General features: G+C 36.8%; 1 protein-coding gene across 3 annotated transcripts; it reads right to left on the reverse strand.

Moving 5' to 3' along the window:
• Positions 1-23,534, reverse strand: CDC7 (cell division cycle 7). 3 transcript variants are annotated; one of them, XM_081056049.1, is made up of 12 exons: positions 23,397-23,534; positions 22,491-22,667; positions 17,107-17,190; positions 15,763-15,898; positions 11,871-11,964; positions 11,644-11,786; positions 10,518-10,770; positions 9,806-9,901; positions 8,871-9,049; positions 7,977-8,059; positions 5,636-5,785; positions 1-1,690 (listed from the first exon to the last, which is right to left on the reverse strand). In XM_081056049.1, the coding sequence occupies exons 2-12, from the start codon at positions 22,603-22,605 to the stop codon at positions 1,296-1,298; spliced, it is 1,728 nt and encodes a 575-aa protein (XP_080912175.1). In that variant the 5' UTR covers positions 22,606-22,667; positions 23,397-23,534; the 3' UTR covers positions 1-1,295. The 3 variants fall into 3 exon arrangements, with proteins under 3 accessions (XP_080912175.1, XP_080912177.1, XP_080912176.1); XM_081056051.1 differs by having other exon boundaries at positions 11,644-11,758; positions 11,861-11,964; positions 23,397-23,475; XM_081056050.1 differs by lacking the exon at positions 23,397-23,534 and adding an exon at positions 22,784-23,127.
• Positions 23,535-23,776: the final 242 nt, after the last annotated feature.

A 23,776-nucleotide genomic window follows, 5' to 3' on the forward strand; every position in this document is an offset into this window, starting at 1 on the left:
TACAAAAGGATTAACTTTATTAAACATACAAATTCAAGAACATTCGAGTTTGTTTTTTTAAACGTTCACAGTATAAGACAGAGCAGATCAATGGTAATGGTTTATATATACATCTATTAGGCTTACCAAATTGAGTAGGTAGATGTACCGACTTCAATGTTCAAAATAACAAAATGAATGTTCTATATCCCTAAGTGTTTCTATACTCGACGACTAATAAATGGGAAACTTCTCAGCAGATCGACATCACCAGACTTGTTTCCCATAGGAAGTCTGATATGCTGTCTGTCATTGCTATATATCATTTTGGAATGCAGAAATCCATAAACCTCTCTCACTGGTTCTTTCCTACTCTTCCTACTTCATTTATCTCTCTTCCCACCCCCAAGCAGGACCAACTTAGTCAAAACAGAATACAGAAATCCGGATGGCTCTGGGCAGAGGAAAAATCTCCAGTAATATTCTCAATTTTGTGTTTACTTTTCCTTCTAGAAGCTACCTAATTATACCTAAGATGGTATATGTAAAATATATATATACACTGAGGGGAAAAGAAAAAATGTTGGACTATCAATCTTCATCTTGGTCCTGTGGCTTCCCTTTACCAACCAGTATATGCATTAAGTTTTCAACTGTAAACATAAGCAATATTCAGCAAAACACCCATAAACTTTGTGGAAAGCACCACATAATTTCCAAGGAGAACGTGTAAGATGAGGATAGAGCAGGCAGGAAAAAACGAGAGAATCCATTAAGAAAAACATGTCAATTCACACAATAAATGCTTTCACAAAATACTTTTAAATGGATAACTTATATTCAATTTTAAGATATCCCCATTTTCTCTTGCTTAGTGTTCACAGAAGGCATAATGTATGGATCTAGAAGAGGAAATTATTTTCTTAACCTACAGAATGGTTAGAGCACCAGTACAGGCTCGAGTCTTCCAACAGTACACATAACTCATAGTTCAAAGAAACCAATAAAGTAAGCTTTTTGACTCATTTAATCCCTAAAACATCCATTGAATTTAAGACTTGCACCTTGAACCCTTATGTACTAGGCTAAAACTGTCCCTTTTTCTGTACATGGAAGTGTTAATTAGGGAAACTAAAGAGCTGATTCTCCTTGGGTAGGTCTAACTCAAAACTCATGTTGTTAGTAATCTTCATACAATTTTAGAATAAATTATTCTTCTTGCCCTGGTCTCTAAATAAGAACTTATGGCTACACAAAGAACTCTTTCACCCCCATCTCACGATACGTAACAGCTAACATTAAATGAAGAACAATAATCACAAATGCATATCTTTAAAAAACGGATGCAACAAAGCTCCTTCTGCTGTTATTCTTGAAGCTGGATTTAGATCGAGAAGTTTATCAAGCAGGTCATAAGCTTCATCGGGTACCTCATCCCAGCCTTCTAGATTGGTGGTATACACATCAACATGAGCCCCACAGCCATTTCTGTTCTCTTTATACAGTGAATTCCCTGAGTGCTGTGCTTGAGGCGTTTGTATGAGGTGAGAAGCTTTATGGGCAGTCTTCTCTGAAAAAATTGGGTCATGAGAAGCAGGCCCTTGTATATCGTTTGTAAATTTGGGAGTGTTAGAATCTATACCTCTGAGCTTCTCACAGAGTTTTCTCAAGTCTTGTGCTGGGACTTCTTTGCTACACAATATTGACTTGCCTAAAAGAGAAAAAAATACATGTATTTTGTATCAGTTGAATAAATCAGAAGTCTCTCTCATGAGAAACATACAAGCCCAACCATGCGCTTTGTGGATATATTAGTACTTACACTGAGGATGAGATAGAGCACCACAGGCTATTTTAAGTTGCTTTGCACTACATAGCGGAAGATGAAATCATAAAGTGGGAGACAGTAAGTAGAAAGTAGTGACTTACTAAGGTAAGAACTCACTTAACTCTGCCAAATTCTCTAGTTTCATCGTATCCTTCTGTAATCTTTAATCAGCTGCAGCTTCCATTCCCTCCCCCCCTTCTAAGCTTCTACATGCCTTTCACTACATGGTTCCTGTCTTTGCCTAGGATGTCCTGCACACCCCCACATGCCCACGATACTCCACTCAGCTCCAGAATGACCTTTGTGAGGCGTGACCCTCTCAGAGAGTTGATCCTTCCAAATGTCTATTGTACCCTGCGAAGATTTCTACTATTACTTTTGCCATCCTGTATTGTATCTGGTAAAATATGTGTCTGCCTTGCCTACTAGACTATGAGCTCTTTGAAGACAGGAACTGTCTTATTTATCTTTGAATCCCCCAAACCTAGACCACGTTTGGTAAATACTAGGTTCTCAATTAATGCCTGTTGGACTGGACAAAAAGGCATTATTCAGCTTCTCACATCATTGTTCAAATATCATATCCTTACACATGCTGTCCCTGATCAACCTATCTAAAACAGCTGAGCCCTCTTCACTCCCTTTCTCCTTTTATCTTTCTCAATATCACTGACCTAAATGACAGTATGTATTTGTTTATTTTGTCTTCCCCACAAGAATTTAAGATTTATGAGAACAGAGACTCAACAATAGTACCTGGTACACATAAAACTCCAATAAATGTTTCTATATGAATACACAAACCAGATCTCATTTTTTAAAAATATAAATGTCTTTGACACAATTTCCCAAAAGGATTACTATCAGACATAGGCAAAAATAAGTTAAGCACACAAATAGGCAATAATGCATTTATTATTTTTGCCTTATACTTCCTTATTAAACAGAAATGTGGCTCTAAACAATGAATGAAACAGCATATAGATTCCTTTCTAGGGTATTTGTTAACAATGTGGACTATTAAAGCAATTAACCTGGCTCTGGATAATATAAAGTTACTTTTACATATTCTGATCTAACTACTGGATTGGTGGATCTAAGGTAGGGGAAAAAAGGGTGGGGGTGGCATGGCAGGCAGGGAGACAAAGGAAACAAACTACCAAAAACTAAGTTGGTTGAGGATACCCATGCCAATCCTTTCTTATTTTTAAATCTATTTTACCATATCCATTCTCTCCAGAAAATTATAGCTCGAGAAGAATAGTCATATTGTCTTACTCCTTAACTTACAGACTACTCTGAAGTCATGAGATAATAAACACTATGTGTTATAGCACCTTCCCAAGTTATACATTATGCCTAAATTATCTTTTTATATATCCAAAGAGAGGGCTCATTATTCCGGGAAAATAATTTAAACTAATATATTCAATCAAAAATATTTTGTCTATGGAATATATTTGACACAACTCAACAAGTACTTAATGACAACCTACGATGGGGTCAGGTCTGGGATTTGAGGACAGCGGGGCAAGTTACATATAAGACAAGAGAATTAGAGGTATTCTCACTGCTAACCTCAGGCAAGACATTTCTTTCGATCATAAAGAACACTGGGGGTTGCTAAAGTTTTGAGTTCTGTATTCAAAAGTTACAGAAAGATTTGACTGAAGTAACTAGAGAAGTCATACTAAGGAAACAGACAAGTGCTACATAGCATTATTTTTTAAGGATGAGAACAAGCATTACAATAAGGGATCAAATCTTAACTCCTTATAGTTGTGGTTTGACTTAATTACATAAATATTTTTAATAATATATTTTAATTTGTTGATTGTGTATTTATTAAGCATCATGTGCTCTTGGGCCTCCCTTAAATGATCTTAGTCTACTAACGAACAAACAGTAAGTTATACTACAACAGAATAAGGACAGCAGTGGGGAAGATAATAGAACGTGTGTTAGTTGTCAGCTTCCTTAGGGTTAGGGTAGCAGAGAAAAGAAAGGAACAGAACCCCTTTACTGATGCAGTATCATTGTAAGCGTGTATTGAACATGGAAGTCATCGCCTTAGCACCACAAAGTTCTTGTATTTCAAGATGGGGATATACAGTGTTCTTCGTAGAGTACCTGAAAATTATCTCAGCACAAGTTGTTGCACTAGCCAACAACTTGAACTCAAATGCCCACCTTATGTGTATTCTCCAAGCAGAATATTAGTTAATACCTTCCAGAGTGGATGGGTATGATTGTGTCAGTGTGCTACCACACAGTATAGAACACCCCTTAGGATGGAGTTGCTGTCAGCCCACCCCAAGAGAAGCTTGGTCACCTTGTGCTTAGGCCCTGGATCAATGGGTCTTAATCAAGGGTGCAATCAGAATTATCTCAGGAACTTCATGAAACACATGTACCTGTATTAATCCAGCCCTTCCTGGAAAACAGGATTCAGAAAAGTATGATACGTAGGAAGGGTCCAGGCTTGTTAGTTTTAAATAAAAAAGTGATTTTGACCAGGAACTACTTCTGACTAAAAAAATAATGGTCCCTTACTTAGGCACCAGTGCTGTGGTCTAATCCACCAGAAAAACTTAGTGGTGGTTGTGAAGAAAGCCTCATAATAGAGGCTTACCAAAAAATCTTTCTGCAGCAAAGTCAATCCACAATTTGTACCTTTCTTACACCTTTTTTAAGAAAATTTTATCTAAGGAAAATAAGGTAAAGTAATACATACATACAAGGGAAAAGTGACCGTGAGTGGAAAGCAACATTGATACTTTGGAAATGGCATTCTTACACGAGTATGTTTACTCTCAACTGATTGAGAAAACTTTCATCTACTGGTGAATAACTCCATGAGTTTATGAAATTTATCAGAGAACACCAAAGCATTTTGTTGAACAGCTGAAATGCTCACCCCCATCTGTAGTTGCTGTTATAATGAGGATCAACAATGGAAGTACAACATCTGACACAGGAACATTCCAGGACAAATGTCATGGTAGCAGACAAGGGCTTTTTTGAGATTTATTATTGTACTGCTTGTTCTCAAGCGTTTGAGTTCAAGTTGTTGGCTAGTGCAAGGCTGAGATAATTCTCAGGTACTCTACGGAGAACACTGTATATCCCAATCTTGAACTACAAGAACTTTGTGGGGCTAAGGCGATGACTTCCTATGTCCAATACATGCTTACAACAATACTACATCAGTAAATACTACATCATTCCTCTTCTCTGCTACCCTAACCCTAAGGAAGCTGACAACACACATTCTATTATCTTCCCCACTGCCGTCCTTATTCTGTTGTAGTATAATTTACTACGTTAAATCATCACTTGCTTTATAAAATGGGTATCGTCCACTAAGCAAAGAAAAGAATATGACACCTGCAGACCACATGTCAATTGTTTGTTAGTAGACTAAGATCATTTAAGGGAGGCCTAAGAGCACATGATGCTTAATAAATACATAACAAACAAATTAAAACATATTATAAAAAATATTTATGTAATTAAGTCAAACCACAACTATAAGGAGTTAAGATTTTATCCCTTATTTTACTTAAGATAATAAAGTTAAACTTTAAATATTGGAGAAGTGTAGCACTTTGTGCTTGATAAGATTAAATAATTGTATGAATAGATGTGATGAAAATTATTTCTTACACATGCAATTAATTTTTAAGCAACTGAGAAATCTTGCAACACCAGAGAACTTTATGAATACAGAATGTTTATTTGAAAAGAGAATTTCATAATAATGTATTAAGTAATTTGTAGGAGATAATCAAAAGCACTTGTTTTCTTCTATAACATAAAACTGCTTACCAAAAGTTTCAGCAGCCTGGATAGTTTCTCTGGATCCACGAATTGTCATAATTTGAGCCAAAGCCGTTAAATCATCACTTGCTTTATAAAATGGGTATCGTCCACTAAGCAAAGAAAGGAATATGACACCTGCAGACCACATGTCAATTGCTGTAACAAAAAACAAACTTTTTTTAAAATCCCAAATCTGTAATTTTATCATCTATCAGTTCTCAACCTTTACTGCACATTCACATCATCTTGACAGCTTTAAAAAAATTCTGATGCCCAGGCCCAATCCCTCAGAGATTCTGATTTAACTGTTCTGGAGTAGGGCTCAGGGATTAATTTTTTCAGAAGTTCCCGAGATGCTTTTAATGTAATTTCAGGATTGAGATTCCCTGGTCTAACATCCTTATTACACAATACAATGTTTTTTAAGCAACACTCTTGGTAAATTTAAAAGGATATTTCATCATTAGAAAACACTAAATAAATGCATATTCTTAAGATCAAAAGAAATCCAAAATTAGCTATCTGGGGAAAAAATCTAGATGCTCCTCAAAAATTACACACTATAGTAGTAAAAGTGGTTCATTTTAGTGAAAAGTAACATTAGAAGCACTTCTTCAGCCAGGTGCTAACCCTAACTTTTGCTATAGAGACTAATATCCAGAATTTTGTTAGTTAAGATTAAGACCAACTCAGCTTCATGTTAAAAAACATTTCTTTTTCCTTTTAGAGACATCTTCTGTCCTAATTGTTGACCTCCCAGCATCACTGTTTGCTCTCTATTTGCTTGGTCAGTGTATCATTTGCCTTTCTTGATTCCCTTTGTGCCTCTGCCTATTCCTTCAAAGTTTTCTCTAAGCCTCAAGCACTGAGGTTTCCAGAATTCTAACCTCTTCTCCCTTATAAGCTCCCTGATTAGCCCATCTACTTTATGGCTTCAACTACCATTTATATAACGATGACACTCAACTGTATTTCCAAACCAGGCATCCCTGAGTTTCAGACTTACTTTTACTGTTGGACATCTCTATCTGGATGTCCTCAAAATACCTCAAATTAATTATGCCCGCAACCATGTCTTACCCTGTAAACCAGCTGCTTCTTTATTCTCCATCTTGGCCACTGGTACACATCTAAGTCTCCCAGGCCACGAATCTAATAAACATCCGGGATGCCCTTTCCCTCAACTCCCCACACCCAAATCCACATCCAATTATTCTCCAAGCTCTGCCTTTCCGATCCTTCACTTTTCTTTTCATTCCTATGATTAATGCCCTCATTCAGGCTTTCATCCTTTCTCATCTGGACTACTGCAGGTCCCCATTCTCCAAAACCTATCCTCTCTACACACCTGCCAGATAATCCCTCTAGAACAAAAAGGTACCATCTCTTTCTCTTGATAACCTTCTAACACCTACAGGATACAGTCCAAGCCATTTAACAAGTGTGACCTGACATTGTCTACCTCTTCATAGGTTTATTTCTCATCACTCCTTGATTCTTGCTACACTAAAATTTTACTCTTTTCTGTATGACTAGGGCATGCTGTTTCTGGAATTTGTCTGCTCATGCCTCAATGCCAACCCCCATCCCAACTTACAAATCTCTTCTCAGAAGTTCTCTCTTCATAAACTTTCTTCCAAAATCCTTTCAGGTATTTCATATATCCCTAAAATGCCTTGTATAAAGTTTTATATTCATACTCAACGGGTTATTTTATAATTAGAGAATGTGTCCTGACTAGAGTATAAGCAGATAGTTTTATTCATTTTTTGTATTGTTTTGTATCATTAGAATACACACAATGCATAAATGCACTTCTTTAAATTCCATAATCCAAGTGAATGGTAGGATTCATCTGTTTCCTATATTTCAGTTCCATAATTTTTGTCTTTTTCAAAAATGTTTTTAATGCTATTCTATTGTTTTTACAGTAACAAAAAAATAAAGTTAATGGAATACACAATCATGTGTGTCACAGGAAAGTTTTGAGACATTATGCAAACAGATAAAATGCTGTCAGTCTGAAGTTAGCAAAGACCACTAAACACAATTTCTTCCCCCACAAAGGGGATGTTAACAAAATTCCTGTTAAAATCACCTTGTAAATAGATAACCAAAATGTGATCTATTAAAAAAAATGTTCTTTTAAAAAGAGGCAACACTAGGATTAGAAACTTTCATAAATACTATTATCTTTAAAAATGGGAATACCACATTGTTAGAACTGCTTATGTACTTTAATTAAAAGCAGAAGAGCTCAAATATTAGTCATAAATAAAGTACATAAAATAAAATATGCCTGGGACAATTGATTTTAATTGGGGTCTGTATTGCTAGTGCAACATACCTGTAGTTTGATTGGGGCACTTTGTCAAGACCTCTGGTGCTCTGAATCCTGGTGTACCCGCCCTAGGGGCAACCTGTTGCCGCCTTATGATGAGATAAGATTTTTCTAGTTATGTTCAAGTTTAATTATTTAAGACCCCCCCAAAAAAACCATTTATCAATTTAGTTCACAGTAAATTCTGCCTTGATATCTATCCACATAAATAAGTTATTATAAAGCAAATGGTAATTCAGTATGATGAAAATCCTAAATTTTGCTTCCACAGATCCTTCTCAACCCCCTCAACTAGTTCCCAGCCTTATTCCAGAAAGATTTTAAGGTAACTTCCAGGCAGGAAAAGAGGTAGTAGGTGAGAAAAGCCAAAACAGAAAAATAGAACACAACAGGAATTCAGAGGTATGAAAATTTATTTCTTTTTGGAGTGATATACTTATTCACTTATATACTTGAGTTAATCAAGAAAGGCTCATGAAAACCAAGTCCTGAAGGGAAAAAAAATTGAAGTGGCAAAGAGTTGGAGATGAGAGTGAAAGAAGAGAGCTCTGTTATTTGGTTCTGGTTTTTCTACATTGGCAGGAATGAAGGAAAAAAAAGATTAAATCAGCAAGCAAAATGTGCAATTCTCAGATCCCAAAAAAGCTATTCCCCCACAAAAATTATTTGTATAAAGAACAAATGTATTTTCCAAAGAGGATACGTGTGTCAAGTGAACAATACATGACAACAGTTATCATTTGCTCTCCAAGGTAATACTCTCCATCAGTACGTATGTAGTTGACAGAATTGTGTTATTTCCTTTGGCTCACTCAATCAATTTGTCCAGCAGAATTGATGCCATTTCTAATCTTGCAGGCAGCATGCTGGTGATTTTACAGTACCATCAAAACACATTACCTTGAAAGGCAAATACTGCAAACTTTATCTGTTGCATAACAGTCACAGGACAGGCTGGTGGGGCAAGAACTGGTAGTTTTCTTCATCACACCACTATTCATAACTTTTGTAGAAACAGCCTTCTTTTTTGTTGCTATCTTTCTAGATAGTACATCCACAGTCTTTGACTGCTTCATAAACTGTAAAAGAAAAGTCGTATGTTCTATTTTTATGACATTTAATATGATGTCTTCAAATGCTAGCATGGCAAAATGCAACAGTGAATGCATAACTTTTAAAACTGCTGCATGTAATTGGATTGTAAACAAACAGTTCTCGTATTAAAACATTTGAGATCTTTTTAGGTTTCTCTGTTGAATAAACATATTAAAATTTAATCTAATTAGTCCTAGTTTGGTAAATATTTGACTTATATTTTATTAGAACTTTTCCTGGTATGTTACAGAAATATTAAACAGTTACGTTCTAGTGTCTAACTCCATTTCAGAACTGTAAATTGCACAATTACATTGGCTAAAATCAGAATTTTAATTTGTTGCTCATACTATCTAGCTATTATAGGATATCTTAAGTCAATTTAAAACCATTTAACATTGATGATAATTTTATAAACATCTTTATGCTATTAACTATGTGTCAGAAATCTGTCATTTGTTGGGAGCTCACATTCTAGCCAATGAGAGAAAAGGCATGAATGTTCCAAATGTTCCTATAGCGAGAGAGCAACAGTCAGCTAATGAAAAATTCCACCAGAAAAGTTCAGGAAAAAACTGGACAAAATAAAAGTGTTGACTAGATGCTCAAAGTAGTAATACCTTCTGCTGAAGCAACTCCTTTTAAAAACTTCCTGATAATAAATGCTGACCTACCCTTTCCCTAAATTCTCTTTAGTATACGACTAACTGCCGATTACACTATGAAGCTACATTACTTACTTTCACTGCAGGGCTCTCATGTGAAATGGAACTGTGTATATTGAAATTTCTTTCTCCAAAAACAGAGCGCTGGGCAGAAAGGCCTACAGATGCCTCCTGCAATACCAACAGAAACAAGGAAAATAAGGATTATATCTGTAACACTTTCTGCCAGCTGTACTCTGCTGTAGTTTTGAAAGAGTTAAGTGACATGAAACAAAAACAGCTGCATCCAAGTCATTCTCAGGCACCAAACCACTTCTGTGAAAGGAGAAAATAGTCTATACAGAACTCTTGACACCCATACAACATTATCATAGTCCACACACGTTACTGAAAAAACGGAAAATCCACCTGCATGGATGTTACATTTTGCTGTGCAGCTAACATGGAGATAGACACTTCAGAATTTTTCTCCTGTAACTAATGCTTTCTTTTAAAAAGGATAATTAATCTGAACTTTATAACATGCAGGGAAAACTTATTTTCTATTTTGTTATATAATGTAATTGGTAATGACAAAGACAGTATAAATCTACCAAGTACATTTCGGTTTTAAAATAGTAACATGATGGGTTACAAATCTTACGAGTGAAAATCTAATCACAGACAACAATTGTAGAAACAAATTATTTTAAATTGCCAGTATTGTCCTAGCATTACATCTCCCTCTGTTGGATGAAGGGGTACATTTCTAAAACTGTCAGTAGTTAAGAAATAAAAAAGGTAGAACCTTTCCATCTTTTCCTTGTTTAATCTGAATTTGTGTATTTGTGTAGGGCCTTTTCACAGAAGCTTTTGTGGTGGGCTGCTGATCCGGCTCCTTAGGTGCTGCTGGGCCACTTAAGGAAAACTTATTTCCGGTGATTAGATGGGATTTATATTGTGAACAACCTTCCTGCTGAGCTTCAGATTGAACAAATTTGAGAAGCTCTATTTTTGTATCGTTGGTTCCTTGGGCCAAACCGAAGTCTACCAAGGCATACCTGAGAAACAAAAGAAAGTATTTTTGACATCTCTGTGATAATTAAAGCTTAGTAACATAATAAGCTCAAGCGATACTCATAAAGAAACTGTGATTCTTTGGGGGATCAATTAAGAATTTATAACATTCTTGAAAAAGGAAAAGGAAAATAAGTTTGACACAGAAGGATTTAACTAGGATTGAAAAGTAAGGAAAGAAGTACCTCCCCCCGCAAAATCTTTAATTCCCGTTTTTCCATTGGCCTGTACTGACAAGGAACACAGGATATAAACACAATTCTTTCTTCTCTGACGGTGGCCGAGATGTCATTATAGCAGATAATTTTTAATTAAACAAGTTGTAAAGAAAAATTGAAATCATAGTTTTAAAATCTGATTTAAGAAAACTAAACAGAACAGTCAGGAGTAGAAAGGCCCAAGGAAAGAAGTTATAGTTCTATTCTTCTTACCACACTTAATATGACACAATGTATACACAGCAGTATTTAAGTTTTCAATGCCTCCATGTATAGTACCAGCATAAAAAATATATATAAATATAAAATTTAGTGTTGAAACAAAAAATTCGCTTTCATGTGGTCTAATCCCCTCATTTACCGAAAAGAAAAATAAAGCCCAGAAATAAGAGGAATGTGTAAGGTCAAGAAGACTAGACCCTTTCTAAGTTTCTTTTAGCTAAGTGCTATTTCCCTTGAGCCATGGAGCATTGAATGATGTACTGATACAATTTTATGTTCTTCACTGTATTTTCCCTCTCCTATCACAGAAAAAAAATCTGTGAGTGGCTATCGCAGCATGTTCTATGTCTAAGAGATGGATCCCATTGCACAAATTCACTCAAGTGTAAATATTTTCTGGTAACTTTCCACACTTACTTTTTCAGGCGCCTATTATATAAAAAGTTGCTGGGCTTCACATCACGGTGAACAATACCAAACTGATGAATGCGTTTCAAAGCTTTGAACAGATTGAACATATATTCTCGTACTTCTTGAAAGGAAAGAGAATTCAAGATGTCCTAAAATAAAGTTATGAATTAGGTCGTAAAATTTTTTCAATTAAACACTGAGTTAATAAAAATTCAAGACATACCAAAACCTACCAAAAAGGACTCATGTTCCAGATACGGCATAGCAATAACCACATGATCATTTTTCCTAAAGCAGTATTTAACTCCCATGACATTGTCTTGCCCCCTAGTGGAAAAACGCACAGTGAACTTTAGAGGAAAGGTCAAATAAACTGAAATTTTAAAACAAAAAACAAACATAAAAACCCCCTACAATTTTATCAATGCATAAATAATGCTAGAAGACTAACTTAAAACTGTCCTCACATAGGATAATATACACATTCAACTGACTTGTACAAGACAGTTTTTTTAAAAACAAAAATAGCACTAGTTATGAGGAAAGTATTCAAATATGAGATATAGTTTTAACTGGAGTGACAGAATAAGAAAAAGATGCTTCTTAATTCATTAACAAGAATGAATTAACAAGATTTAGTAACAGATAAGATGGTAAGAGTAATGAATAAATTTTAAAAATTTAGCTAATCTTTACCAAGCATTCACTATATGCCAAGCTCTGATCTAAGCACTTCGTATCTTTAACAAATTCACTTCATCTTCACAACAATCCTATGAGAACAGTGCTATTATTTCCTCCCCTTTTCTACAGACAAAGAAATTGAGGCTCAAAGAGGTTAAGGAACTTTCCCATTAAACCAGAAATCCATGGAACCAGGATTTGAGTCTAGGCAGTTTGCTTCAGATCTATGCTCGTAACCACTATGCTACACTGCACCTCATGAAAGATGAGGAAAATATGGTAAAGTTTATTTCCATGGCTTTGAGCCTGAGTAAAACATGGATATCAACAAATATGTAGAGAAATCAGGAAAAGAAGCTTCAAAACTAAGACCTCATCATTTTGATAAAGATATCAAGATATGGCACTAAGTCTTAAGTGAGAAGCCAGTGACAGTACTTGCACAGAAGTGATATGTAAAGCTGTGAAAATGATGAGAAAACTGAACCTTGGACAAGTCCCTAAAGTTGGAGAGCAAAATGAGGAGGAAGAGGCAGAAAGCTGATAGGGGTGCCATGCAAGTGAGGAGTTCTGAAGCAAGGGGTGATCAGCCTGGAGGTCAGAAAGAGTAAGAATTGACGGAAGGCTTTCAGTTTGGCAAAGAGGAATTAACTGGTCATTTTTCAGAGAGCAATTTAAGTGGGAAGGAAGAGGTAAAAAGGATACAACAGAAGTAGAACATAAAGACAATTTGCCTGAAATATCTGGCAAAGAAAAGAAGAAAAAACCAGTGTGGAAGCTAGAAGGGAAACAAGAACACATAAAGATTTTAGTGTGCACTCTTCTGAAGTACAGAAGAGGGAGAGATTTAAAGTGTGGAAAAAGGAATGATTTTATTCAAGGGACCAGAATATAGTCTGTGAGCTGGACCGGTGGCTCAGGCGGTTAGAGCTCCATGCTCCTAATTCCGAAGGCTGCCAGTTCGATTCCCACATGGGCCAGTGGGCTCTCAACCACAAGGTTGTCAGTTCCTCGAATCCCTTAAGGGATGGTGGGCTGCGCCCCCTGCAACTGAGATTGAACACGGCACCTTAAGCTGAGCTGCTGCTGAGCTCCCAGATGACTTAGTTGGTTGGAGTGCATCCTCTCAACCACAAGGTTGCCGGTTCGATTTCCCACAAGGGATGGTGGGCTGCGCCCCCTGCAACTAGCAATGGCAACTGGACCTGGAGCTGAGCTGCGCCCTCCACAACTAAGACTGAAAGGACAACAACTTGAAGCTGAACAGCACCCTCCCAACTAAGATTGAAAGACAACAACTTGACTTGGAAAAAAGTCCTGGAAGTACACACTGTTCCCCAATAAAGTCCTGTTCCCCTTCCCCAATAAAATCTTTAAAAAAAAAGAATGTATGTAATCATGTATGTAATCATGCCTTAGACAGGCCATCTCAGCATCCTCTTGTCTTCTATAATAAACAGAAGAGTGAAACAAAGAAATAGGCTTGTTCATTCATTCTATAAATATTTAGCAGGCACTGTTACCATATTTCCCCAAAATAAGACCAGGTCTTATATTAAGTTTTGCTCCAAAAGACGCATTAGGGCTCATGTTCAGGGGATGTCCTCCTGAAAAATCATGCTAGGGCTTATTTTCTGGTTAAGTCTTATTTTCGGGGAAACACGGTATTTGCTAGACACTATGTTAGACATTCGGGATGCAATGGTGAATTAAAATTAACACCATTTCTGCCCTCATGGAGTTTACTATCTAGTAGATAATGCAGATAATGAACAATATAAGAAATAATAGATTATAAGAGTTGTAAAAGAGAGCAAAAGGTGCCGTGACAATAAAAAGTAGGAAAATCTAATTTAATTCAGAGAAGACCTCTTTGAAGTGGTGCCACTCTTGCTCAGATCAGAAAGATGAGTGGGCACTGTGAGGGGTCTTCCTGAATGGGGAACAGTATGGCTAGAAGCCCTGAGGTAAGAAAGCTCTTGAGACAATTTTGAGGAACTAAAGAAACTAGAGCACAGTGAGGGAGGTGGGAAAACTGGCATGGGATAAGGTTCAATTTTTTTGTTTTTAAAGTACTCTGAGAAACCACTGAAGGATTTTAAGTGGTGGAACTAACAGTAACCAATTTGTATTACGTGAGCACATATTTTTATATTTTAAAGATCATTCTGGCTGTTTTGTAACCATGGGAGTAATGGGGTAAGAGAAGAAGTAGGCCATTATAGTAATCTAGGCTTGAAGTAGTAGCTGAGAAGGCAGAAAGACATGGATGAGTTTTTAGATATATTTTGGAGTCAAAATGGCCAAGACTTGGTGATGGATGTGGTTTAGGAGAGAAATGGAAAAACAGGATGATTACTAGGTTTCTGGCTTGAGCAACTGAGTTACATGGTGGTGACATTTACTGAGATGGGTACATAAAAACAAGGTGCTGCAATAGGGTTTTTTCTTTTTTTTAGTAGGGAAAGATGGATTAAAATTTAGTTTTTGGCATATTACGTGTGAGATGTTTACTAGGTATCCAAGCAGAAATGTCAAATAGGCAGGTGTTTAAAGTCATGTGGAAATACATGATCCTACCTAGGAACTAGTCTAGAGAAAGAAAGCCCAGCATCAAGCACTGAGGAACTCCAACAGTTAGAGTCAGGTAGAAGAGGGAGAACTGGCCAAGGACACTGAAAAGGAAAGGCCAAATAAAGCAGGAAGAAAACAAGGAGTATGTGACAGTAAGGAAGTCAGAAGATAATGGTTCAAATCAATTATGTTAAACGCAGCCTAGAGTTCAGGTAAACAGAAACAGGAAACTGGCAAAATGAAGTCATGGTTGACTCTACCAAAAGGAGTTTTGGTTTAGTATAGAGAACAGCAGACACACTATCTGAGTAGTGAAAAGGGGGTGTGGAAGTGAAAACAGCATGTGTAGATAATTTTTGAGAAGTCTGACTGTGAAGGGGAGCAAAGAAATGATGGAGCAGCTGGAAATGGGATGGCCGTACAAGGGGGATAAGAGATGCTATATCATTTCTGTATGTTGATAGGCATGACTTAGCAGAGAGAGACCAATGAGAAAGACATGCCAAATAATTCTGTTGTTCAGAATAAAATAAGAAATGAGGCTCTCTATAGCTGGGATGTGAAATATAGTTCTCCAAAATTAAAAAAAGTATCTAGACCCCTGGAAGCCAAAGTTTATGATTTGGCAGGAAGATGAGAAAAAGAAGTGGTACAAGAACAGGAAGCCAAGCTCAGCCCCCAGGGAAATCTACTCCAAAAATTAATGCAAATTTTACTAACCATTCCAAAGTTGGAGGAAAAGTACTAGCAAATTGCAAACACCTGACAAAGAATGTTTAATTAATGGACAAACTCAGATATCTACTTAAAATTTGTCTTAAAAATTACATACAGCCATTTCAATTAAAATGTCTTTAAATTGCCTACCCAGCCACTGTTAGGCACTGAAGTTCAGCCGCAATCCTTATAGGATGACTTGTTGGAATTAAATGTTTTAGAGCAATTTTCTCTTCAGGTCCTACTTGTAACTGAGCTGTGGCCAAATAAACAGAGCTGAAAGTGCCTACAAAACAATTTATTAGATTTTTCAATATTTGATTTTCAAAAATGTTAATAAAACGCTAAAATACATCATAGAAACTGTTTAGAACCCATAAAATTATCATAATCTATCACTAATATTTTAATAACAATGAAAACAAAGAGCAAACACATCTATAGCTATAACTTATTGTCAATTTTTAATAAATTCTTAACTGCCCTCAGGAGACACTATATTAATTTAATCAAACTTCTATAGTAAATGTTTGTCTAGGTTAGCATAATATATTTCCATGGTCATGACCTGTTCTAATAAGTCTTTTTCTATAATATTGTCATTTGAAATTACTTTCTTAAGACTTGGATACAGATATGTCAAAAGTAAGAATGGTAATAGTCTTAGGTGGAAAAAAATTACAAACACCTGGGCTTTTAAATTTAACATTAAACAAAAGAGAAAAAAAAAGATATGGTGGTCAATTAAGTTTAAGAAACGCTGAGTTGAAACAAATTGATAGATTTTTTTATTTTTTACAACAAAATTTTCCAGCCTTTAATGTGTTCATCATGAATAACCAAAAGGGACCTATATGCACTACATTTCCCAAGCTTATTTAGCCTTAGAACATACTCCTCCCCCTTCAGAAATAGCTATCAATTTATTAGGACACCAGTGTTTTCCAGAACAAAGTTTTTGAACACTAAAGCAGAATTCAAAAAAGGTAAGGCGAAAAATGTAAAGATCTGCTTCTTACATCCCAAATCACCTCATCTAATTACTCTGTCCCCACTGACCTACACTTTTCTAGTCTGACACTTTTCATTGTGAAAAGCAAGCAATAAAATATATGGAAGTACTTTTACTATTTAGACATTTCTCAAAATAGCCACCAAAAAATTATATTATCTTTTATCTTCTCATTCTCTTCACATCTGTCTGACAAATTGACCCTTCATTCAATCAAAATGACTGTCAGTCTTTCAACGGTATTTATGCTAATATTGACCATCCTATAAATACTGTACTACATCGATGTACTACATCGTTTTGCCATCTTAGGTTTCATGTATGAGGTAACCAACTGAGCTAACAGGCTGCCCCACATGGTGTTAATATTTTAAAGTATATTTTTCAGTAAGAAATAATAATAAACATCAAGATTAAACAAGGATAACAAAAGGGGAAAGAAAAAAACCTTAAAAAGATAATAAAGTATATCCCCAAATTACCTTCTCCAATTTTGTCCTTAATCTTAAACACATTACCGAGCTGTGGTACAGCTTCATAAAGCTTCTCAATATCTTTTTTAACACCTATCAAGGAAAAAACAATTCATAGCTACAATTAATGAGTGTATATTTTATACTTTCTTAAATTAAAAAAACCTCAATGAAATAAATTCTAAACTATGACTAAGTTACAAATAAATAATTAGGTATAATAAGCTTTAAAATCGTAAGATTTTACGTAAATCATAAGCTTTAAAATCGGTAAGAACAATTAAAATCCCATCAAGTTGTTGTAGCTCATATACACCTTTTGAACTAAAAGACAAAACTGTCTGAATCACACACTTCAAGCTACACGGACTGGACTTCTATTACTGTGTTTCCCCGAAAATAAGACCTAGCCAGACCATCAGCTCTAATGTGTCTTTTGGAGCAAAAATTAATAAGACCTGGTATTATATTATTCTATATTTATTATATTATATTATATTATATTATAGTATATTATAGTATATTATATTATAGTATATTAATTATATTATATTATACCAGGTCTTATATTAAAATAAGAGTGGGTCTTGTATCAGTTTTTGCATTAGAGCTGATGGTCCAGCTAGATCTTATTTTCAGGGAAACACGGTAAGTCCCAGAATCACAGGGAATTTCTACTTCTCTGGAATTACTACAGATGAACAGATACATCGTCACTGCCCACAGCACAACACACTGAAGCTAACTTTAAAAAAAAAATAACTAAACAATTTGTGCTATGATCACTAGATGGCATGACAAGGACACAATGCAATCTTCTTGAAAAGTATTTCCCTCCCCCAAAGATACAAAACCTTACAGGCTTGGGAAAGTTTTATGTATTGTACATTCATAGTATTCCCTCAGGTAGACAGTCTACTAATGTTCTCAGGCATATCAAAAAATATTTTTAAAAAATTGTTCCAATTACTAATAGTATCCTCTATCCCTGACAGTACGTAAACTGCTAGTTTTAAATAAATATAAGCTCTTTACAAAAACACACATGGTTAAAATAAGGAGAGGCAATAATATAAAATGTGATAAACTACTGGATACAAAAGAGAACTACATACTTAAGAGTCATCAGATTTTATTCCCATATCTAGGCCAAGCGTCAGCTACTTTTTAAGTTATCATAATACTCTGCATAGTGTTAACTGTTTAAGACATTCTCAAAGCACTTTCACATGTATGACCATTTCAGATTTTCACAACAGCACTGTGATATTGGCAGAACAGGAATTATTACCCTGATTTTTCAAGTAAGGAAACCCTATCCAGGGAAGTTAAATCACTTGCCCAATTTCACAGAGGTATTGCTGATAAGTCTATATGAAGGTCTGACAATTAAGTTCGCAAACTTGTTGCAATGCTGTTTCTAACCTTTTATATCAGAGGGGATTATTCATTATGAATTTGTACCAACTGGACTGACAGTTAACCAAGTTTACTACGTATTTGGAAGTGCTGAGAAGGCTACCAACAATTCACAGCTCTCGCATCATGACAATACACCAGCTCACATGGCCTGTCTGTGAGGGCGTTTTTAGCCAGGAAACAAATAACTACATTGGAACACTCTCCCTACTCACCTGATCTGGCCCCCAGTGACTTCTTTCTTTACCCAAAGATAAAGGAAATGTTGAAAGGAAGACATTTTGATGACGTTCAGGACATCAAGGGTTATACAAGGATAGCTCTGAGGGCCATTCCAGAAAAAAGTTCCAAAATTGCTTTGAAGGGTGGACTAGGCACTGGTGTCGGCTCACAGCTCCCCAAGGGGAGTACTTCGAAGGTCACCGTAGTGATATTCAGCAATGAGGTACATAGCACGTTTTCTAGGATGAGTTTGCGAACTTAATTGTCTGACCTCGTAGATTCATTCATTTAACTAATATTGTGTTTTAACAAATGCTCAGCGATGGCCATATTATAAAAAAATTAACTAATCTGGTGCAGCCCCTGTTCTCTTAGAGCTCAGTCTAGTAAGAGACAGATGTTAAAAAGCTCATTCTTAATACAAGACAATAATTATAATAAACGAATGCATGTATTACTAGGTAGAAGGGGGGTAGGGGAATAAATACTTCTGAAGGTGCCAGGAAGTTTCAAGTGACAGTCAAGACTGTCTTTTTAAGCACTCACCAAGCAGAAAAAGTGGAAGAAGGCATTTTAGGAAGAAGGAACTATGTATGCAAAGAAATGTAAAAGGAAAAAGGCATAGATTATTGTGGAGGGAGAGTAGGGTGGAGGAAATAATGAAATTCAATGTGGCAGAGGAAGGGAAGGGACGCGAAAGCCATAGAAGTTTTTAAGTAAGAAGATGACAAGTGGATAATTTGAGGGGGAGGAAGAACATTAAAAGCTGGAGAATAAATAAGAGAAGGTTTAGTCCAGTATTCTTTCTACTATATCAGCCCATTTAAGGAAATAGGAAAAACTTACTTAAATTACCATCACCTTCCCATGTACTTCATAGTTCATAGGTATATAGGAGAAGCATCATTATTTCAATACAAGACGCAATACAACAGTAATTACGCACACTAGTTTTGGAGAAGGGAGGCCTAAGTTAAAGTCCTGGCCCCACTGTTCACCAGCCAGCAATGACTTTCCTTGAGCACACAGCGTATCTCTGTGAGCCTTAGTTTCCCCATCTATAGAAAAGGGGTAATAACAGTACCCATGCCACTGAGATACTGTGAGGATTCAATGAAATAATATACATAATGTAAGAGAAGCATTTAACATAATGCCTGGCACATAGTAAATATTAAATAAATGATAGTGGTAATTCTTATTGTTGGTTATTGTTATGAACATTATTTCTAGAGCTATTGCTCTTATTATTCTCTCCACTTGAAATTCTCTTCCCTATAACTTCGTGTGGCTGACTAATTGTCACAGTCTCCTCTGACATCCTATTTAAGTTAGCACTCCTCCCATTATTCACATCATCCTGTTTATTGCCTTCAGAATATTTAGCTACTATAAAATTATCCTGTTTATTTGTTTGCTGTCTCCTCCCACGAGAATATAAGCTCCACAAATATAAGTTCCCTGTTGGTATAATTAATTCATCACAGTACACTCAGCTCTTAGGACAGTGCCTGGCATGTTTGCTGAATGAATGAATAATTACCATCATTATGGCCAAAGATAGATGTAGGGGGAAAAAAAGCAAAAATTTAGAAGAAATTACAAAAGAGTAAAGCCAAAATGGTAGCAGCTACCTCTTATCAGCAAATATACTACTTTACTCTAGAAACCAAAACCAAGGCCTGGGGAAAAAGCAGGCTTTCTACCAGTCATAGTTGCCACAGTACATTAGAATTTGTCCTAATGAGTGTCAATTTCAACCAGCTTCAAATTCCAGTGTCACAGGAAAGGCACCATGAATGGGTACTAAAACGCTATGTTCAAAAGTATATTTGATTCTAGGACACATTTTAACAACTCTAAAAGTGGGATGCAGCTTATAATTGTTGGCTAGCATCAAAACTTACAGAGAATAGGTGTCAGTGACTTGAAAATCCAAAAAATCACAGAGGAGCATTCACATCTAACCCTTAAGTGCCAAATGGTGTAGGAAGGAGCAGCAGAGGTGGTAAAATCAAATGTAGTTAAGTTCCACACAACTGGGATCTCCCTAATTAAGGGCCCATTAACAAGGGCTTTAAAAAAATGGATTCACCAAAGAAATTCTGGTTCACTAGTGTGTGGAGAACAATATTGTGAGGGGGGAATAGGACATTAATAACTCTAAGTACAAAAAGGGATTCAGAAAAGACAGATCTGAAATGTGTATTTTCCTTTTAAGTATGTATCAGAGATATAGAATTATTTGTCTGATATGTCTAAAAATATCTTTCAATAAGTATAAAATTTAAAAATCCTAGGTGATAAGAAAGCATTGCATCATAGTTTAACAGGCAGCATTTCTAAGTAGTACATAAAATGGTGTATCTTACAATCAATGGCATTTAGATATGAAATATTTTAGGAACTCTGCTTGTAGTCTTATAAAATGTATTGATAAAGGATTTATGTATATATTTTTGTTGTGTACATGATTAATAATACCAAAAGCTTTGTAGTATAGAGTTGTGCTGTCCACTAGTTTTGTGTGGCAAATTCATTAATTAAAGTAAAAATTAATTTCCTCAGTCACACTAACCACATGTGACAACACAGAAACATTTCTGTTATCACAGAAAGTTCTATTGGACAACACTAATCAAGAAGAAAGCCTAGAGGCTAAAGATCTGGATTCAACTCCTATCATTAAACCATAGTGTTCAGTGTCTTAACCTGTAAAACAAAGGGGTTGGATAAGGTGAACTTTACCTTCCAACTACAATAATAGTCTATGGTTTCCCCATGAGCTCCACATTTTGGACCTTCCCTTTGCATAAGCACGAACTGGCAGTTTGCAGTAGAAATGCTGGTTAGCTGCTAGAAATCACCAGAAAGAAAATGTATGTAATAAGAAAACACCGTAGTGCAGAAGCCATGTGAATGACTTGGCTTAACGTGCTTCCACACCACTACTCACTTCCTACGTACAATGTACTTACCTATCTTTACAAAACTCTAAATATGTTTATATTAAGGTTTCCGGTCATTACATAACACCTATGACATTTTAAAACAACAATAAAACTTCCTGACAACCAAAGTGAATGCAAAATCCTCAGATTCTGAAGTGGGAGATGAAAGTAGACAGCAGAAGAGAGCACTCATTCAAAAGCTGGGAAATACTACTAAAGGCAATGACCAATACATAAATTTTGAGGATTGAGGGAAGACCCTGAAAAGTCCACCAGCTACAAAATTATTTAAATGTCCCTATTTTATACACGAAGGTCTAGGCTTCTGTTTTGAAATTTACAGTGAATATTTTTTCTGCTACATAATATATCCAAGTTAGCTTTGATACAGCAATAGCCTCCTTAACTAGTATGCTCTCTGCGTTCACCCTTGCTGGCCTGTAGTCTATTTGTAACATAGCATCTAGAATGCCCCAGTTAAAGCTACGTCACCGTACCACTATTTTGCTCAAACCTACTAAGTTTCACATCTTGCTCCACACAAAAGCCAAAGAATTATCTTTAACTTCCACTACAGCAACTTCAAGACACCATAGCAACTTCATCTGTGAAATGAGATGGTTGGACTAAAATCCTTCTAAAATGCAATCCAGTCCTAAACCTAGATCTTAGGAAGTTTTACTGATTTGTAAAAATGTTTTTCTGTGTACATGCCACTCACTTTAAGATTCGGGAAGTTGTTTTTTAAATAACTGAAATTACTGAACTGTTGCCTGTACAGCTTTAGAATTAAACACATACCTGGTGGTTTAAAATTCTGCTCATGTTTTTTTAACGAGCCATCGGCCTGCAACGGGTCATCCAGGCGAGAAAAAGCCACAGGTTCATCTACCTGAATCCCCAAAGACGCGTCCATCACAAAACAACTGGGATGCAAAACGCCAGCTAAGGGCTCATGTCCGCAGGGGAGCAAAGCAGCTGTGAAAATTAGAATAGTGGAGAACAGGAGAAGTTTTAAATCACTCACTGAACCGAGCATTAAAAAATGCCACTGCCCCTCCCCCCCCGCAAGGGGCAAACATTTAAAAACCCACCAGATGTTCAAATCCCCAAAGGAAGAAAACTGTGGGCCATTTCTAAAGATTCCATTTGCTTTACTTTCATCTTCCAGAAGTATCGGCAGGAAGCCGAAGGGAAATTCCTAGTGGGGGGAGCCTCCGGGCGGTGGGCATGCTGCGGTCGCCTGCCCGGTGATCAGCCTGCACTGGGACCAGCCTTCTGGCGAATGGGGCGGGCGAAGGCGGAGGCCTTGGTGGGAGAGCGGTTTGATCTGAGGAAGAGGACTGAAGGAGGAAATCGTTTGGCTACTGAAAGGGAGCGCCAGGAAGCTGGTCCAAGGCCCCATGCAAGTTGGTGGAGAACTGATACCATACTGGCCACGAGGGCGGGAAGCCGGAAGGGAAGAGGGAATGAATGGGATCCCTCGGGGAGCGCGGGCCGCGAGCTCAGCTGGGAAGGACCTGCCTCCCTCAGACCTGAGACCGAACGGGATGCTTAGTGCGCAGGCGCACGACTTTCCCGCCGCAGGTCAATGGGATCCTAAGAAGGACCGGGGATACTGCGCTGCGACAAGACTGAAGTCACGATCCAGAATTCGTTTCTAATCCCTCACAATCCCGCGCCAAGAACAAACCGTCGGAAACTCACGGTTTAAGGGAATACGACTTCCGTCGCTCCCCGGACGCCCGGGTCGCCGCTTCCAAGAGCACCCTACCTAGAGAATCTGCCGAATGCGCCTGCGCAACACTTCCCGCCTCTCTGCCTCTAGTTGCTCATGCGCACTACAGCCCTCGGCGCCGCTGCATATGCTACTGGGCGCTTGCGCAAGGGGGTTGGGTTTTTACCCCCAAGACCGTGGCTAGCCCAAAGCGGTTAGAGAGATAGATAAAGCCTCGGGATAATGCTTTACTAAAACTTAAAGTGAACCATAAGGTTAAGGAATCAGCACAATTTTCAGGAAAGAAGACAATTCAGAAACAGGAAAGTCTCAGGTCCTGAAGTCTTAATACATCCCGACATACTGTGGC

Source organism: Rhinolophus hipposideros (genome assembly GCF_964194185.1).
Source record: "Rhinolophus hipposideros genome assembly, chromosome: 8".
Classification (NCBI taxonomy): Eukaryota; Metazoa; Chordata; class Mammalia; order Chiroptera; family Rhinolophidae; genus Rhinolophus; species Rhinolophus hipposideros.

Coding starts and splice junctions, on each gene's coding strand:
- CDC7 (XM_081056049.1), bottom strand. CDS start 22,605: ATGGACGCGTCTTTGGGGATTCAGGTAGATGAACCTGTGGCTTTTTCT. Junction 9,050..9,805: donor ATGAGAGCCCTGCAGTGAAA/GTAAGTAATGTA, acceptor TTTCTTTTACAG/TTTATGAAGCAGTCAAAGAC. Junction 1,691..5,635: donor CCAGGCTGCTGAAACTTTTG/GTAAGCAGTTTT, acceptor TTTCTCTTTTAG/GCAAGTCAATATTGTGTAGC.